The sequence below is a fragment of the Sander lucioperca genome, chromosome 11 (assembly GCF_008315115.2).
Source record: "Sander lucioperca isolate FBNREF2018 chromosome 11, SLUC_FBN_1.2, whole genome shotgun sequence".
Taxonomy (NCBI): domain Eukaryota; kingdom Metazoa; phylum Chordata; class Actinopteri; order Perciformes; family Percidae; genus Sander; species Sander lucioperca.
The window spans coordinates 40,057,889-40,077,409 of record NC_050183.1 but is presented as its reverse complement, the minus strand read 5'-3'; the positions used below and the strand labels follow the sequence as shown (position 1 = coordinate 40,077,409).

Below are 19,521 nucleotides of genomic sequence, written 5' to 3'. Positions count from 1 at the left end.
TGTGTGTGTGTGTGTGTGTGTGTGTGTGTGTGTGTGTCTCTGTAGAACAGAATAACCACTGAATCATATCAAACAGTTTCACACGTACCATTTGATTTTATGGGTCCATATTTAGAAATACTCTCCTAGAATACTGAAATACTTTAAATATGTGAATGTAACCTGAGAGTCTTTTAAGAGTTTCTATTGGTGGGTTTGACTGGGCATGGCCACGCCCACATTCAGGAGCTGCAGCCAATAGAAACACGGCTGCAGCTCTGGTAGGCGTCAGTCTCTTCAGCTAAAGCTGAAATCAACTGTGAAAACACTTAGAACTGACATTTCCCTTCATACATTTCCTGTTTTAACTTCTTTTTCCATTTAAAACACAAAACAACAACACAAATTAAGAGTTGATCTGCAAAACATAAAGTGAAAAAACAATCATTTTTCTTGATTTCTCTGTTTTTTGTGATTGTTAGGAGCCGAAATATCATAATCAGGATTAAAATGTCCATTAATTGCACAGCTCTAGTTTGACCCACATTTTGCCTTTAACTCTATTCTGGTACAACCTCAAAATATAATAAATAAAATATGATATGTGGGCACTTCAACCCTTCCCCGTTCCACCATCTACTTGTCCTTCCGGGTTGAAATTGAAAGATAACTTTTTTTTTGTTTGTCAATTTTTTCAACCCTTTTTTTAATTCATGGTCTATAAACCTATTTTTGAAGTTCAGAAGCAGAAATAATGACTTATTTTGACTAATATTTAAGATCAGAGCATGTTGATCACAGACTTGCAGTGTTGCCACAGTTACTTTGAAAAAGTAACTTAGATACTTTACAGATTACTTGATTTTAAAAGTAATTTAGTTACTTTACAGATTACTTGATTTTAAAAGTAACTAAGTTAGATTACAAGTTACTTTATTAGTTACATTCAGTAGCTGCTGACAACACCCCGCCGCCTCAACATAAAAATGACAACCGTGACAAAGCTGTTCTGTGAGGCAGCTCGGCGTTGACAGTAGTAGGGATCTAGTTTATTATGGCACGAAACGAAGGAGAGTCAACCGTGTTTAAGGGCAGCATTTCCTCTACAACATACTGCCCCACCAACTTCTTCAACTCTCCACCACTTACTGGTTTTGCACCGAAGTCCAGCTTTTGTTGTTTGGGTGGTGGGGGACCTTCTTCTCTCTGCTTCGCACCACCTGGCGGGACTCTGTAAGTTTGACTGTGCGGTGCTGCGACTCCAAATGTTTCTTCAAATTTGACGTAGTGTTTTTGTAGCTAGATAGCACTTTGTCGCCACCAGCACAGAGTGTACAACCAACCTTAATATTGCCGCCTTTAGCTGACACAAACTCAAAATAGTGACTGTATTTCCAGCTAGAAAACACGCATCTCTCTCCTCCCTCCATTGTTTTTTACGTTTGTGTCGCTGCGTGGTACACGTGACCTGTCCTCATGCTGAAAACGTGACCTGTCCTCATGATGAAAACGTGACCTGTCCTCATGATGAAAACGTGACCTGTCCTCATGATGAAAACGTGACCTGTCCTCATGCTGAAAACGTGACTTGTCGTCGCACACGTGACTTCACTCCCAGAGACGCAAGAAGAAAGCAAAAAACAATATATATTTTTACTAAGGAAAATGACAAAAATAGTAACGCACAGTGACTTGGATAAGTAACTTTAATCTGATTACTAATTTGGAAATAGTAACGCGTTAGATTACTCGTTACTGAAAAAAGTGGTCAGATTAGAGTAACGCATTACAAGTAACGCATTACCCGGCATCACTGCAGACTGGTTTATGTCAAAGTTTACGTACATCCATTCATCCAACTTATTTTGGGGTGATTTGGTTGTATTTCTGATATAAAAACTGTGAAAACAGGTCGAATTAGACCCGAGGACAACACAAGGGTTAACCCTTCTTTCCTCCTTCTTTGACCTGTTTTTCAGAAATTTGGGTTTCTTTTAACCAAATTGCCCAAAAGTAAGTGAAGAAAATAAGTGATCTTTGATTATCCCTCAACAAACCTTCCTCTGATGTTAACTATTAACTTACAATCATTCAGAATTACTGCTTTCTTTACGGGAGGACAATACGAGGGTTAACAAATATTAATTAATTGAATATGCAGAAAGTTTGATATGATGTATGAATGAAATGTGTGGATCCATGTGTTTAGACCCTCAGTATTCAGGCTGCAGTTCCAAGTATGTAATACAGATGTAATATCAAATGTGACCACAAGATGGAGTCATAGAGCAACTTTAACATCCCATCAGAGTCACCTGAAGTTCCAGACTGTAAATCACTTCTACATGCTCTGGATTCTTCACGTGCATTAGTGTTCTCATGTTGAGTCATGTAGGAGAATTCACCCTGAAACCCGTTTTAGGAGAGGAACACATACTGACTACTATTAAATACAACTCTGCTGTGTGGAGGGGTTTCTACTCTGAAGGTGTGTTCACCTGTAACAACACTGATGACCACTTTCACATATTTAACCAGCATCATATGATCTATTTAATCATCTACACTTTAGTCCCAAAATGTCAGGAATACAACATCTTCATTACAAAACTATAGTTAGTAAAACAGAACAGGGTTCAACAATATGATCGGGGGGGAAGTTCATCACCATGTTGGGCTTCATGACATCATAATCATTAGATTTAAATGGTCAACAAGTCACATGGTTTTCACTTTTAAAGCTTTCAGTCTTTCACCTTTTTTTTACACTTTTTTGAAGTTCTTTTCTGTGTTTTTCAAAGTTTTTCTTAGACCTTTTTCCATGAATTAGTTTTTTGATGCTTTTCAAAGTGTGACCAATTTCAAAAGAAGTTTGACGTTTTTTTATGTTTAGTTTTTATACTTTTTATAATGTTTTTTTTTTTTTTTTTAAACAAGTTTTTTCAATATTTATATGTTTTTTCCCCGTTTTTCCTCAAAACATTTTTAGACGTTTTTTTGTATAGGGGCCAGTAAAAAAAAATGAATTCTAAAAGTTGAGGAGTAGAATTTTGGTTCTTTTGCCTGACCGGACAAGTGAAAAAAATCTCAACGTTGAACACTGCCAGCATCATATTATTTATTTAATCATCTACATATTTGCCCCAAAATGTCAGGAATCCAACATATTCATAACCAAACAATAGTTAGTAATACTGAGAATCCCTCATCTCCACTAAAGAGTAATATTAGTTGATAGTATCTTTCACACAGAGTGTGTGTGTGTGTGTGTGTGTGTGTGTGTGTGTGTGTGTGTTTGTGTTGGTCTGTTGTCTAGTAGAAGACCAGAAACATGTGGACAGGAGCTGGATGGAGAGAAGGCAACGCAGAGATGGAGGAAGTCATACGTCCCTGTTGGGTTAGTAATAGTTGTGTATCTGACTGATCAAGGAGTGAAAAAGGCCACGAAAACCTGCAAAAAACCTGAAGATGCATGGATGAAGTTCCCTGTGAATACTACTACAGAGTCAGGTATTTTAATATATTTAGTTTCCATGATGCAAACTGAAACTTGTGAGCAGCTTTGTGCTCCTCACTGTGACTTTTCCTCCAGCACCCCCCTCCTGCCAAAACGTCCCATCCCTCTCTCTGACTACCTGCATCCCTCTGACGCACCGAGCAGCACAACAGGAATATACTTTAAGATCTTACTTTATAATACACATATGTTCCTGTTGGTTTCTGAGTCTGTATGGAGAGCTGTAACTATTCCACACTTTGATGTACAATTAATTGTCTCAGAAATAATTGGGATTAACAATATAATTGTCTTTTTCAGTCCAATGTGTTTACATTGGTTTGGACCTTTTTTGACGCTTATTTCGTCGCCCTTTCGTCGCATTTTCCAAGTTGTTGTCACCTTCTTTGTCTCCTGTAGATGAATCAATGTTTGAGACATTTAAAGATTAAAGTTGGGACCACTGGGCCCACTCTTTTCTGGATTTCAAAGACTGCAGCAGCAACAATGTTCATTATGTACATTATGAAGTAGTGAGGTAAATGAGACATAGTATATATATATATATATATATATCTAAATACTTCCTCAGCTGACCTCCAACCATTGTTCAAAGTAGGTTAACCCAGCTAACTAGGTTAAGTTCAGCAAACTTAACCTAGTTAGCTAGGATTTCTTTTTTAGTTTGCACTTTTAAAGCAGAGGAAGATGATGATGAAGAAACCTGGATGTAAAAAGTCCACACATGATTTCCAGTAAACGGTGAGGGGAGGAGCCACACTGATCAGGTGGTACAGTTACTGCACATGATAACAGGATAATAAAATAATAAACCACATGGGTTACTGCAGTCAAGAGTTGAGACTCCATTGTGAGTGGACGGAGCAGAGCAGAGGGAGAAGAAGGAAGGCTGAGGGAGGGGGAGTGTTAATACAACATTACAGTCATCTGGTGGAGAATAGTAACCCTGACACTAATCTAAGAACATGGACCCAGGTGTGTGTGTGTGTGTGTGTGTGTGTGTGTGTGTGTGTGTGTGTGTGTGTGTGCTTGTTTAACTATATTCGTGGGGTCCAAAAATCGGGAGTCCAGTATACTTGTGGGGTCCCGACAGCTTTGTGGGCCCAAAACGCTGGACCCCACAAGGTTAAAGGTCTGTTTGAGGGTTAAGACTTGGCTTTAGGATTAGGGTTAGAATTAGGTTATGGTTAGGGTGAGGGTAAGGGTTAAGGTTAGGCATTTAGTGGTGATGGTTAAGGTTAGGGTAAGGGGCTAGGGAATGTATTATGTCAATGACGCAAAGATAGTGTTTGTGTGTCTGTGTGTGTGTGTGTGTGTGTGTGTGTGTGTGTGTGTGTGTGTGTGTGTGTGTGTGTGTGTGTGTGTGTGTGCGTGTGTGTGTGTGTGTCATCTAACATCTACCAACCAGATAGTGTTGTGGGCGGGACATGAAGTGAGATCAGTGGTGAGGTAAACGGGAGCACACCTTTTATTTCATTAACTTTATAATAAAACACAGATACAGATCATCTGCAAACTGCCAAATATGGGACAGAGCCTTTCCAGCTGCTGCTCCACGACGGTGGAAGCTGCTGCCTTCACATATCAGATGGTCTCCCTCCATTTCTGTTTTTATATCTGGGATAAAGAGCCATTAGAACTCTCTAATCTCTCTATCTGGTCTCATCATGTCATCATTCTGGGTTTGGGAACTGCTGCTTGTTGTTGGTGTTGGGATCTTCTTTTTGGGTTTTGATATTTACATTTTAATGTTCTTTTATTCAGCCCTTTGGTCAGATTAATGTGTGTTTAAATGTGCTCTAGAAATCAACTTTACTTACTGAAAGTTAACATAAGAAACATTTTACAGACCCAGAGATATGTTGATTATAATAATTAATCTGAAATCACAATCAGAACAAGTTTTATAGTTCATTAATAATGTTTATTATACAGACGATAGATTATAGATATAGACCAAGATATAATAGCAAGTTTATAACACTGACAACACTGCAAGATACAACTATTATAAATGCATTAAAGACAATTCATATTCCTTCATATATAATATACAACATCACATAATCTTTAGATTTAAAATACAACATCTGGAACACACACACACACACACACACACACACACACACACACACACACAGACAGACACACACACAACAACAACACCAACAAAAGATCAAAAAACTCAATATATATACAATATAATATAATATCACCTATATATACATACTAATACAGATGATAAGGGAACATCTGCATCCTGTCAGGATCAAAGGTTACCTTCTAACATTCAAAACTTATTTTATATTATTATAATAATAATCATTGGGTATTTATGTCTTATTTCCATCATTTCTGTTTGTTGTTTCTGTAATCTCTCTCTCTGTCTTTTGTGTTCTAGTTTAAATGTTTTCTCTGCATGAATGTGTCCATCCCTTGTTTTAAAGCCAGTGTATACCAGGCTGTATTAAAGCCAGTGTATACCAGGCTGTATTAAAGCCAATGATGAAATGATCATATATGCATATTAAGTGTGTGTGTGAGCTGAAAGCTGCTCTCCTCTCCGTGTCCTCAGGTTCACAGCGACTACAGCAGCACAGAGCATCAGCAGCAGGACACTGAGCACTGAGCATCGCACTTTGAAGAAGGTGGACTAAATCCCAAAGGGCTCAAAGTACATTAACACAGTTCTGTCTATTGACAGACACTGAGAAACACCATCATAAACTGCACACCAGTACTCCCCTGCGTCTCCCACTGAGATATTAGAGATAACCAGGATACCTTTATTATTGTACCAGCTCACTCTGCTCATGCTCTGATATATTACATTAAAGATTTTTCCCTCTGTTCGGTGTGACTTGATAAACCAAACATGCCTCTTATTCTCTCTCCAATTTCTACATCTGAGAGTGACTTCTTCTCCCTCTGAGAAGAGCTCTACAGCAGGGGGGCCAAATTTGGGGCACACCATCAGCACATACGTTTGCTCTCTCCTAGAGGCTTCACAGATGTACCAACCTGAGTGATTTAACATTAGAGATGAAAACACCAGCGAGTAGTTTTGGTCTACTGAAGGAACAGTCTGGTTTAGTTTTCCGAAGTATCTGGAGATCTGATTAGACCAATGTGGGGGCTGTTCATCAGTGGAGTCAGTGATAGTGCACGGCAACACAGCGGTCTCTCCCACTGAGCCGTAGATTACCTCATACGGTAGGATCAACCATACAATGTAACTGCTAACACACTGCTGTTGGTTCATCACCAGACAGTTGTACCATGTAAAGTCTGTTGCTCTGAGTTTGGAAAAACGAAGAGCTGATGGGTCTGTCTCCACTTGGTATCTTCCTCTAACATTGTCCATCATTGATGTTGTCTCGTCCCCAAAAACTCTGCTCCATGTTTCTTGCTCATATCTAGAGTCCTGTTTGAGCCACTGGATATCCAGATTATCAGCTGCTCCCTTACATGGCAGGTCTACTGTTTCTCCAAGTCTCGCTCCAATATATCTCCGATCTATTGTAGTACAAACAGTAATAGTGAAGTTGTTGTCATGCGTCACGTTGCCCTCAGTCCAACACTCCTCTCGGTACCGGCCGGAGTCTGAATGGGTCAGGTGGAGGATGGTGTAATAAGAAGTATTCACCATGCTGACAAGTCGTTGTTTCAGGTCTCCAGGTACTGAGGAGCTGTTGGACCAGAGGTCAGAGGTGTTCCACAGGACAATCTTCTCCTCACCAACAGATCTGGAGATCAGGCAGGAGGTGGTGTTCTCGGGGAGGTTGAAGGTGTAAGAGTCTCCTTCATGTCGGAAGAAGATCCGTTCTTGTGCATGGATGTTGTTGATGAGAGCAAACAGCAGGAAGGAGAGCTCTGTGACTGCAGCCATTCTGCTCCGAGGTCGACAAATACTGACACCACTCAGCTCATATACTCTACACCAACCCTCATCAGCTGCTTCTCGTTTTAGTATGGGTGTGTCTGTGTGTGTGTCTGTGTGTGTGTGTGTGTGTGTGTGTCTCTGTGTGTGTGTGTGTGTGTGTGTGTGTGTGTGTGTGTGTGTGTGTGTGTGTGTGTGGACTTGTGGGGTCCCGACAGCTTTGTGGGGCCAAAATGCTGGACCCCACAAGGTTAAAGGTCTGTTTGAGGGTTAAGACTTGGTTTTAGGATTAGGGTTAGAATTAGGTTATGGTTAGGGTGAGGGTAAGGGTTCAGGTTAGGCATTTAGTGGTGATGGTTAAGGTTAGGGTAAGGGGCTAGGGAATGCATTATGTCAATGACGGGTCCCCACAAAGATAGTGAGACGCACTTACTACAAGGTAAACTCCCATTCCTCCAGTCTGCTGACCACTCTGTATCTCATTCTGTCCTGACAAACCCCTCAATCTCAGATGGCATCTTAATATTCATGATTAAAGCAAGATCACAGTGTTTTCCAACCAGGTATAATCTGACAACATGGTACCCATCAAAGTATGAACCCTACTGCATATTACACCCAACTCAACAAGAAATCAAACAGTTGCACACATACTAAACAGATGTTTCAACTATAAAGGACTGTATGTGTCCAGACATGACCGTCTGGTTGATCTGGTCGCTAAGGACTTGCAAAAGATAAACTATGGAGACATTATTCATAGAGAAGAGGAACAAACCAGAGATAAGAGAGAGAGGGGGGTGGGGGGGGGTCTGTGTTTGTGTGTGTGTGTGTGTGTGTGTGTGTGTGTGTGTGTGTGTGTGTGTGTGTGTGTGTGGGGTTGCAAATGACTTGCAAAAGATAAACTATGGAGACATTATTCATAGAGAAGAGGAACAAACCAGAGATAAGAGAGAGAGGGGGGTGGGGGGGGGTCTGTGTTTGTGTGTGTGTGTGTGTGTGTGTGTGTGTGTGTGTGGGGTTGCAAATGACTTGCAAAAGATAAACTATGGAGACATTATTCATAGAGAAGAGGAACAAACCAGAGATAAGAGAGAGAGGGGGGTGGGGGGGGGTCTGTGTTTGTGTGTGTGTGTGTGTGTGTGTGTGTGTGTGTGTGTGTGTGTGTGTGTGTGTGTGTGTGTGTGTGTGTGTGTGTGTGGGGTTGCAAATGACTTGCAAAAGATAAACTATGGAGACATTATTCATAGAGAAGAGGAACCAACCAGAGATAAGAGAGAGAGGGCGGGGGTGGGGGGGGTCTGTGTTTGTGTCTGTGTGTGTTTGAGTGTGTCTGTGTGTGTGTCTGTGTGTGTCTGTGTGTGTGTCTGCGTGTGTGTGTGTGTGTGTGTGTGTGTGTCTGCGTGTGTGTGTGTGTGTGTCTGCGTGTGTCTGTGTGTCTGCGTGTGTCTGTGTGTGTGTCTGCGTGTGTGTGTGTGTGTCTGTGTGTGTGTCTGTGTGTGTCTGCGTGTGTGTCTGAGTTTCTCTCATTCATTCATTCATTCATTCATTCATTCATTCAGTCTGTATCAGGCACATTTTAATGCACTTTTTTCTATCTGCATGAATAACAACTAAAATAAAAGGTATTGTTAGGCAGATTATAAAACATGTTTCCTCCAACATGTCCTTTAGTCGAGGATCCCGGTGATGAAGAAGCTGTATTACTTCACAGAGAGTTACATCAGGAGATGATGTTGAGTCCTGACTAAATGGATTTTCATTTCCACATTTGTTGACAGTCCATCAGATATGTAGATACCTTATCATCCTCATATCACTAACGTCCACCATCGTGGACATGCTTTAACATCCCAGCTGATTCTTTGTGTCGCATTACGTTTGTTGCAAACGTCAGATTTCTTTATACCAGTGTAGCAGATCATACTGTAATAGTGAAGCCCTGTAGCCGTCAGAACAGCGGGACTCGCTCTGAAACGTTTTTTAAACGTTTTTTGTAGTTGTTCCCTGGACACAAACCAGTGAGAGCCATTAAAAAGAAATAAATGATTATAAATAATAGTTCTGTTAATGATCATGGTACTTTTTCGCCCGCAGGATTGCACCCAAAGGAAATTATAGGTGTAATACAATTCCAGTTTTCACCAGTAATATTATAAGTTAACTGTGATTAAATATGAAATTAATACACTGTTAATGCTTACGCATTGACTCGAGCAGCAATGTTCTCCCACAACAATTCTCTCTCTGTTGCAGCAGCAGCAGCTGTCTTACTTTTTTAATGAAACACATGTTCAAACTCGCTGTTTGTGCTCATGAGTATTTCCGCCGACCAGTGTGTTTGTGGTTGTTACCATGGTGAATCGTAGTATCATGGCTCCATTCGTGCTGCCTTTTTATTGTGGTGGTGAACCTGCTCTGAGTTGATTGAACCAACTCATATCAGCTGTTCTGGAACCGAAAACTCAGAGTTTCCATCTCAGGGTAAATCTACTCAGAGATCAGAGTCAGACTCAGAGTTTGTTAAACCTCCTTCCTGAAACAGACCCAGGTCTCATTCCCTGAGTCTCTTCCTCCTCTTCCTCCTCTTCCTCCTCTTCCTCCTCTTCCTCCTCGTGCTTTTGTTTTCAGAGTCTTCAGTTCATGTTCATGTCCCCCTGAGACCAGAGATCTCTGGATTGTGGGTCTGGAAAAAAGGCTCTGATGATGCAAAAATCGTCATTTAGCATCATCGGAGGCATTTTTGCTCAGAGGCTATGGACTACAGCCAGCTAGTTCCGCCTGTTTTTAACCTGCCCATATTTCTTCTTTGTTTTGTGCAAAGTGGAAACTGGAAGCTGTTGGAATTCACCTTTTTTGGACGTTTTTGTCACCTTGTCAAAATAATTCAGAATTACTGCTTTCTTTACCCGAATGTTATGTATAATTTCATATAAATGAGGTTTATTGACCATGATTTCCAAAAAGAAGTGTAAAACTAGAGGTGATGAGTTGGAATAAAGTTGGCTAAGAATGTGTGACACGTGATGATTTAAACTTTAAACTTTGTAAACAACAAAACAGAAGAAAACAGGTGAAAGGTCGACGGGAGGACAATACGAGGGTTAACAAATATTAATTAATTGAATATGCAGAAAGTTTGATATGATGTATGAATGAAATGTGTGGATCCATGTGTTTAGACCCTCAGTATTCAGGCTGCAGTTCCAAGTATGTAATACAGATGTAATATCAAATGTGACCACAAGATGGAGTCATAGAGCAACTTTAACATCCCATCAGAGTCACCTGAAGTTCCAGACTGTAAATCACTTCTACATGCTCTGGATTCTTCACGTGCATTAGTGTTGTCATGTTGAGTCATGTAGGAGAATTCACCCTGAAACCCGTTTTAGGAGAGGAACACATACTGACTACTATTAAATACAACTCTGCTGTGTGGAGGGGTTTCTACTCTGAAGGTGTGTTCACCTGTAACAACACTGATGACCACTTTCACATATTTAACCAGCATCATATGATCTATTTAATCATGTACACTTTAGTCCCAAAATGTCAGGAATACAACATCTTCATTACAAAACTATAGTTAGTAAAACAGAACAGGGTTCAACAATATGATCGGGGGGGAAGTTCATCACCATGTTGGGCTTCATGACATCATAATCATTAGATTTAAATGGTCAACAAGTCACATGGTTTTCACTTTTAAAGCTTTCAGTCTTTCACCTTTTTTCACTTTTTAATGTTTTTTTTATGTTTTTTTTACACTTTTGAAGTTCTTTTCTGTGTTTATCAAACTTTTTTTAGACGTTTTTCCTTGAATTAGTTTTTTGATGCTTTTCAAAGTGTGACCCATTTCAAAAGAAATTAGAATTTTTTGATGTTTTTTTAATACTGTTTTAACGTTTATTTCTCAAACTTTGACACTTTCTTTGATATTTTTTTATGTTTTTCACCAATGCTTTTTTTTAGATGTGAACATTTTTTTGGTTCTTTCAGTGTTGTGTGTTTCAGTGTTTGACGAAGCACCAGGTGGAGAGTTTTGGGATTTCATCCCTGTAGGCGGACTCATCATTGTTGTGAATGAGTCCTACGACAGTGGTGTCATCCGCAAACTTGATGAATATATTGCTGTCATGAGCTGGGGTGTAGTGGTGAGCGTTTAAGGTGTAGAGCAGGGGACTCAACACACAACCCTGGGGGGCCCCAGTGCCGAGTGTGAGGACAGAGGAAAGTTGGGAGCCCAGCCGAACTTACTGTTAGGAAGTCGTGGATCTGGGTTACATCGCCATGGTAACTTATGATGAACACCTAACCTGCTGGGGAGCATTATGGTATGTTGGAGATTAGAGATCAACCGGTGTTAAAGCCCCGCCTACTGACCAATCAGTACTCAGGTGATAACAACGTCACCGTTCTTAGAAGATCAGGTGGAGCTCGTGTTATGTATTTTATTTGCTCTCACGATGGCTACCACTGCCAGGGCTGCAACTGAAATAATAGACTAAAGCAACGACAGTTTATGGAAAGCACCAGTGTAATCATGGTCAGATCCTGAGCCCTTTTTATAGAGAGTTTGGCCAACTCAAATCATGGGCGCCATATTGGATACCAACGTCAGATGTCTCTACAGTGTAACCCTATGGGATGAATATGCTATCTTGAAATAAATTGCTTATTTTCACCATAAACAGGCATATACATGTTATAATCAACATTTGTCAATATGTAAAAGGCCCTTACAGAAATATTCCATGTATATTTACCTTCTTTATCGTAAATGGGCCTCTAAGAAATGCCCATTGTAGTGAGTGACCACGTCGCCTAATAAGTCTCTGAGCAGTGTTTACCTTTCTAATGTCCGCTAGCATACAGGCTAACTATAGCTAGCTTTGTGTGTAACGTAACAAAAACCCACCCATCTCAGAGGAGTGAAGCTCAATATAACATTCAATACATGATGGTACAAAAGGAGCACTAACGCACACTTTCCCTCCAATATTATTATTAACATAATAAAGACACCTGGACTCAGTCGAGATATATATATATATATATATATATATAATATGACTTCATTCAGATTCTACTCTGTTGTCTTGTTTCCAGATGAGAGCAACAGTCTCTCTGTAGACGTCCCTGTGGAGGCTGATACCTCCACCCAGGATGTGGCCGTCAGATCACCATGACAACCCTCATCAGCAGCTTCTCTTTTCTTAACTTCTTTATCTCATCATCAGGGGAAACTTTGCACGACTCTAAAACCACAGAGGCTGACCTACACGCAGTAGAGATAAGACTTTACACGGACTGGAATGAACTACAAAAAGCCCTGAAACTCCAAACCCTTATCCCACTAACTGTATTTAAAGTACATCTGTCTGAGCTCCTGTCTGATCACTAGGGGGGGAACGGTACACAGAAGTCACGGTTCAGGTCATACCTCGGTTCAGACATCACGGTTCAGGTCATACCTCGGTTCAGACATCACGGTTCAGTACGAGTTCGGTGCAATGGATGGAAAAGCAAAACACAAGCCAGTTTTTGTATTGTGCATGTCTCAGGCTGTACCACCTAGTGTCCTCCAGTCTGTCCCCTGAGCTAGCTGTCTCAGGCTGTACCACCTAGTGTCCTACAGTCTGTCCCCTGAGCTAGCTGTCTCAGGCTGTACCACCTAGTGTCCTCCAGTCTGTCCCCTGAGCTAGCTGTCTCAGGCTGTACCACCTAGTGTCCTACAGTCTGTCCCCTGAGCTAGCTGTCTCAGGCTGTACCACCTAGTGTCCTACAGTCTGTTCCCTGAGCTAGCTGTCTCAGGCTGTACCACCTAGTGTCCTCCAGTCTGTCCCCTGAGCTAGCTGTCTCAGGCTGTACCACCTAGTGTCATCCAGTCTGTCCCCTGAGCTAGCTGTCTCAGGCTGTACCACCTAGTGTCCTACAGTCTGTCCCCTGAGCTAGCTGTCTCAGGCTGTACCACCTAGTGTCCTACAGTCTGTCCCCTGAGCTAGCTGTCTCAGACTGTACCACCTAGTGTCCTACAGTCTGTTCCCTGAGCTAGCTGTCTCAGACTGTACCACCTAGTGTCCTACAGTCTGTCCCCTGAGCTAGCTGTCTCAGGCTGTACCACCTAGTGTCCTACAGTCTGTCCCCTGAGCTAGCTGTCTCAGGCTGTACCACCTAGTGTCCTACAGTCTGTCCCCTGAGCTAGCTGTCTCAGACTGTACCACCTAGTGTCCTACAGTCTGTTCCCTGAGCTAGCTGTCTCAGGCTGTACCACCTAGTGTCCTCCAGTCTGTCCCCTGAGCTAGCTGTCTCAGACTGTACCACCTAGTGTCCTACAGTCCTACAACATATGCACAGCAGATATATTTACACTGGACTGAACAGAAATATGCTCACAAACACAAAAATAGTAAACTGAAAAAGAAAATTGCAGAAAGAATGTAGAGGCAACGTCTTCCATTGTTGTAAAGAAACAGGTGCTCACCTGTGGTCTTTTCATAGTCCGTACTTCCTGGTTAGAATAATTTCCCCCTGGGATTATTAATGTATTTCTGATTCTGATCTGATTGAAGTGGTCACTGTAACCATTGAGGTGTCTGTCCAGGTGGAACATATGTTGGCCAATCAGCTCATGTAGTGTCATTTTGAATGGCAGTGTTGTGAAATGGCGAACATGTGACTTTATGTCAGATTGTTGTGTCTTATGCAGAGCATCATGTTCAGTGTATATACAATTTTGAATTGCAAAACGTGTGTAAAGCAGAAAATGTGTTTAGACTGTTGGAGACTTGAGAAGAGGTTTTGCTCTCTGTGTGTCAGTTTAAATAATTGTGCTATGATGTCATTTTAGTGTGTTAGCAATTGGAAAAAACTGTAATTAATTTGCACGAAAGTTTTATTTATTTTTATACTGTGTATTCTTCGTCTAAATTCATGCACTGAACCGTGACGCCCGTACCGTTTCGGTTCAATATATTAACCGTTCCACCCCTACCAATCACTGAACGTGCTAACTGTTCTCCATCATTCATGCTCTGTTCTGAACACCTTTACTCCATTATCTCTGTCATGCTCCATTGTATAGTAGCATAGATGCACATCTTCACCTGCACTGCTATCATATTTGTTCATGCTCTTTAGCAATATTCATCTGCCCTGGTTTGCTCAACTGTTATTCTTCCCACTTTGTTGTCACACCATTTTAGTACATCTACTGATCTACATCACTAATTAGACCACTATTTGCACTAAGTGTATACTGACTCTTCACTACATCCCAGCATTTATATAGACTGTCTATTCATATATATTGCATTATAACTGATCTACATCTATGGTCTATTCATGTTTATCGTGTAATTACCATATCCATTGATTTACTTACACCTCACTCTGCACCAGTTTTGTAATGCCTACTTAACCTGTACTTTATGTAGTATATTGTATTCTGCCTACTTAACCTGTACTTTATGTAGTATATTGTATTCTGTATTCTTGTATCGTATTGAATGTGAAACTGTATGTTGTCTTGCACCTTTATGCTTTATTCTTGGTCAGGTCACCGTTGAAAATAAGAATCTGTTCTCAACGGCCTTCCTGGTTAATAAAATAAAATTAAAAAAAACAATGTGTGGTAGCGGTCATTGCTAAAGAGTTGTGTGTAGTCATTGAGGAAGTTGGTTATCAGTTCTCTGGCTGAGAAACATCTGAACTCCCCGAACTGAGAAAGATGGTTTAATCTTTTCATATAGTTTCTACCATATATAGTGATGATCACCAGACAGAGGAGCAGACAAGGAGGAACCACAAGAGGAAGTTACACTGGACTGTGTGTGTGTGTGTGTTGTGTGTGTGTGTGTGTGTGTGTGTGTGTGTGTGTGTTGTGTGTGTGTGTGTGTGTGTGTGTGTGATATCTCCTGATATCATCAGCTGAGGCTGCTGGTCTGTGGTTCAATGACCAACTGTATCTTCATGTCCCTTCATTTACTGCAGGCAGCGGGGCAACAACACCGTCCTGACCTGGGACGGAGAAGGTGCTGACATCTTAATATGGAGGTTTATTTTTGATCTTTTTAATAATTTGACTATTCTGATAGATTTCATGATTATATTATATTTGCTTGCAGAGCGTTGCCTGGCCTAATATAAAACATTTAGTGGTTGATAGTGTTGTATGAAGTCATTGAGGAAGAGGAAGTCACACTGCACAGACCCCCACCCTTGTGCATGTGTGTGTGTGTGTGTGTGTGTGTGTGTATTTGGATTTGTGTATGTGTGTATATCTTGCTACACATATTAGATTGTACTACGTATTGATGTTGAATGTGTAAGGGTTCAGCTCTGGACCTTGGGCTCTAAGGCCTAAAACTGATCTGACTCCACTTTAACCTGTCCTAACTTAGTCCTTCCTCTGCATGTTCACTGATCCTCAACCAGTATCCTGAAATGACTCAAGGAGACCAGATTCTTAGTTAATAGTTTAGTGAACAGTATTGTAAGAATAAACAGCGTATGCATACAGGTCAGAATTCCTTCAAGACTAAACTCCTAACGCCATCAGTCTCTCCAGAGTCTGACCCCCCATCTCTCAACCGTCCTCTTCTCCTCCTTCCTCAAGTTTCCTCCTCTTCACAGCTGTCCCACGCAGCGTCTCACACCTCCAGCCAGTCTAGACTTTCTGTTCCTATTCGTAGAGACGAGCAAAGTTTCCATACTTCCTCTTTCTCTAGCACCTTCTTCTTTATTTATCATTTTGCAGCTTTCACCACTTCCTCTAACATTGAACCAAAACGGTCATCTATTCTGAACCTGTGGACTTCCTTTGACCCAGTGGCCTTCATGAGGCCTTTAACTACGGCACTTCTGAGTAGAAATACACTTCTAATAATTAAAGACATTTCAAAGTGGTAAAATCTTTCTTCAGTATTCAGGTCATGTTATTATATTTATTCAAATTATATTGATAGTGTTTATGAGAAGAGAGGACCAGGGTGAAGCACATTTCATTACATTCTCTCTGGACTTTGTACTTTTAAATGAACATGACAATACACTTGAACTTGAACTTATTATGGTCTGTTTCTGCCTGTTTAGGTTAGGAATAATTGCTTTAGAGTTTCCTAAATTACTCACTAAAGGAGTGCTCTAGATTTAGGGGGACTCTCCCGGAGGGAGACCAACTCCACCGGAGACGGAGACGCTTCTGCTGCATGTCATGGTGAGTGCTGATTGGCTGTTACTCGTCTAACATCTACCAACCAGATAGTGTTGTGGGCGGGACATGAAGTGAGATCAGTGGTGAGGTAAACGGGAGCAGAGGGAGAGACTCAGAGCTGTAGCTGAGACAAAGTACAACACCTTTTATTTCATTAACTTTATAATAAAACACAGATACAGATCATCTGCAAACTGCCAAATATGGGACAGAGCCTTTCCAGCTGCTGCTCCACGACGGTGGAAGCTGCTGCCTTCACATATCAGATGGTCTCCCTCCATTTCTGTTTTTATATCTGGGATAAAGAGCCATTAGAACTCTCTAATCTCTCTATCTGGTCTCATCATGTCATCATTCTGGGTTTGGGAACTGCTGCTTGTTGTTGGTGTTGGGATCTTCTTTTTGGGTTTTGATATTTACATTTTAATGTTCTTTTATTCAGCCCTTTGGTCAGATTAATGTGTGTTTAAATGTGCTCTAGAAATCAACTTTACTTACTGAAAGTTAACATAAGAAACATTTTACAGACCCAGAGATATGTTGATTATAATAATTAATCAGAAATCACAATCAGAACAAGTTTTATAGTTTATTAATAATGTTTATTATACAGACGATAGATTATAGATATAGACCAAGATATAATAACAAGTTTATAACACTGACAACACTGCAAGATACAACTATTATAAATGCATTAAAGACAATTCATATTCCTTCATATATAATATACAACATCACATAATCTTTAGATTTAAAATACAACATCTGGAACACACACACACACACACACACACACACACACACACACACACACACACACACACACACACACAAACACACACACACACACACACACACACAGACACGGATCTACAATAACATCAACAAAAGATCAACAATCTCAATATATATACAATATAATATCATATATATATATACACAACATACTAATCCAGACGATAAGGGAACATCTTCACCCTGTCAGGATCAAAGGTTACCTTCTAACATTCAAAACTTGTTATATTATTATAATAATAATCATTGGGTATTTATGTCTTATTTCCATCATTTCTGTTTGTTGTTTCTGTAATCTCTCTCTCTGTCTTTTGTGTTCTAGTTTAAATGTTTTCTCTGCATGAATGTGTCCATCCCTTGTTTTAAAGCCAGTGTATACCAGGCTGTATTAAAGCCAGTGTATACCAGGCTGTATTAAAGCCAGTGATGAAATGATCATATATCCATATTAAGTGTGTGTGTGAGCTGAAAGCTGCTCTCCTCTCCGTGTCCTCAGGTTCACAGCGACTACAGCAGCACAGAGCATCAGCAGCAGGACACTGAGCACTGAGCATCGCACTTTGAAGAAGGTGGAGTAAATCCCAAAGGGCTCCATGTACACTAACACAGTTCTCTCTGTTGACACACACTGATAATATGGGTTAATAACTACACACCAGTACTCCCCTGCGTCTCCCACTGAGATATTAGAGATAACCAGGCTACCATTATCATAGTACCAGCTCACTCTGCTCATTCTCTGATTAGACATTAAACTAAAGATTCTTCCCTCTGTTCGGTGTGACTTGATAAACCAATGATGCCACCAACCCTTTCTCCAATCTCTGCATCTGAGAGTGACTTCTTCTCCCTCTGAGAAGAGCTCTACAGCAGGGGGGCCAAATTTGGGGCACACCACCAGGTAATACTGTTGCCGTCTCCCAGAGACTTTACAGTCGTACCAACCTGAGTGATTTAACATTAGAGATGAAAACACCAGCGAGTAGTTTTGGTCTACTGAAGGAACAGTCTGCTTTTGTTGTCCTAAGTATCTGGAGATCTGATTAGACCAACGTGGGGGCTGTTCATCAGTGGAGTCAGTGATAGTGCACGGCAACACAGCGGTCTCTCCTACTGAGTGGTAGATTACCTCGTACCGTAGTCTCAACTTTACAGTGTAACTGCTAACACACTGCTGTTGGTTCATCACCAGACATCTGTACTCTGTAACGTCTGTTGCTGTGACGTTGGAAACACGAAGATCTGATATGTCTGTCACCACTTGGTATCTTTCTCTAACATTGTCCATCACTGATGTTGTCTTGTCCCCAAAAACTCTGCTCCATGTTTCATATCTAGAGTCCTGTTTGAGCCACTGGACATCCAGATTATCAGCTGCTCCCTCACATGGCAGGTCCACTGTTTCTCCAAAGATCGCTCCAATATATCTCCCATCTGTTGAAGTAGTACAAACAGTAATAGTGATGTTGTTCTCATGCGTCACGTTGCCCTCAGTCCAACACTCCTCTCGGTACCGGCCGGAGTCTGAATGGGTCAGGTTGAGGATGGTGTAAGAAGAAGTTTTCACCGAGCTGACAAGTCGTAGTTTCAGGTCTTCAGGTACTGAGGAGCTGTTGGACCAGAGGTCAGAGGTGTTCCACAGGACAAGCTTCTCCTCACCAACAGATCTGGAGATCAGGCAGGAGTTGGTGTTCTCGGGGAGCTTGAAGGTGTAAGAGGACCTTTCCTTTTGGATGATGATCCGTTCTTGTGCATGGATGTAGTTGATGAGAGCAAACAGCAGGAAGGAGAGCTCTGTGACTGCAGCCATTCTGCTCCGAGGTCGACAAACACTGACACCACTCAGCTCATATACTCTACACCAACCCTCATCAGCTGCTTCTTTTTATCTGTTTTTTTTTGTTTTTTTATCTTTATCTCATCATCAGAGGAATCTTTGCAGCATCACCTCTGTCCAGAAATAAATGTCCTTTACACGAGTCTAAAACCACAGAGACTGACGGGTCTTCATACATTATTCAGACACGAGAGAGAGGGGGCTGGGGTTTCTGTATGTGTGTGTGTGTGTGTGTGTGTGTGTGTGTGTGTGTGTGTGTGTGTGTGTGTGTCTGTGTGGCGGGGCCTAAAGTA

The 19,521-nt window shown here is 41.1% G+C and overlaps 1 protein-coding gene across 1 annotated transcript; it reads right to left on the bottom strand.

Annotated features, from left to right (window-relative positions):
* Positions 1 to 5,725: 5,725 nt before the first annotated feature.
* On the bottom strand, positions 5,726 to 19,252 carry LOC118496352. The gene is made up of 3 exons (XM_036007722.1): positions 18,097 to 19,252; positions 6,175 to 6,280; positions 5,726 to 5,756 (listed from the first exon to the last, which is right to left on the bottom strand). The coding sequence occupies exons 1-3, from the start codon at positions 19,199 to 19,201 to the stop codon at positions 5,726 to 5,728; spliced, it is 1,242 nt and encodes a 413-aa protein (XP_035863615.1). The 5' UTR covers positions 19,202 to 19,252.
* Between the last annotated feature and the right edge of the window lie 269 nt (positions 19,253 to 19,521).

What these genes read in the sequence shown, in the direction of transcription:
- LOC118496352 (XM_036007722.1), bottom strand. Translation starts at nt 19,201, where the DNA reads ATGGCTGCAGTCACAGAGCTCTCCTTCCTGCTGTTTGCTCTCATCAAC. An exon ending in GAGCTGGTACTATGATAATG is followed by an intron (nt 6,281 to 18,096) that starts GTAGCCTGGTTA and finishes ACAATAATAAAG; the next exon opens with GTATCCTGGTTATCTCTAAT. An exon ending in ATAGACAGAACTGTGTTAAT is followed by an intron (nt 5,757 to 6,174) that starts GTACTTTGAGCC and finishes TGATCCTGACAG; the next exon opens with GATGCAGATGTTCCCTTATC.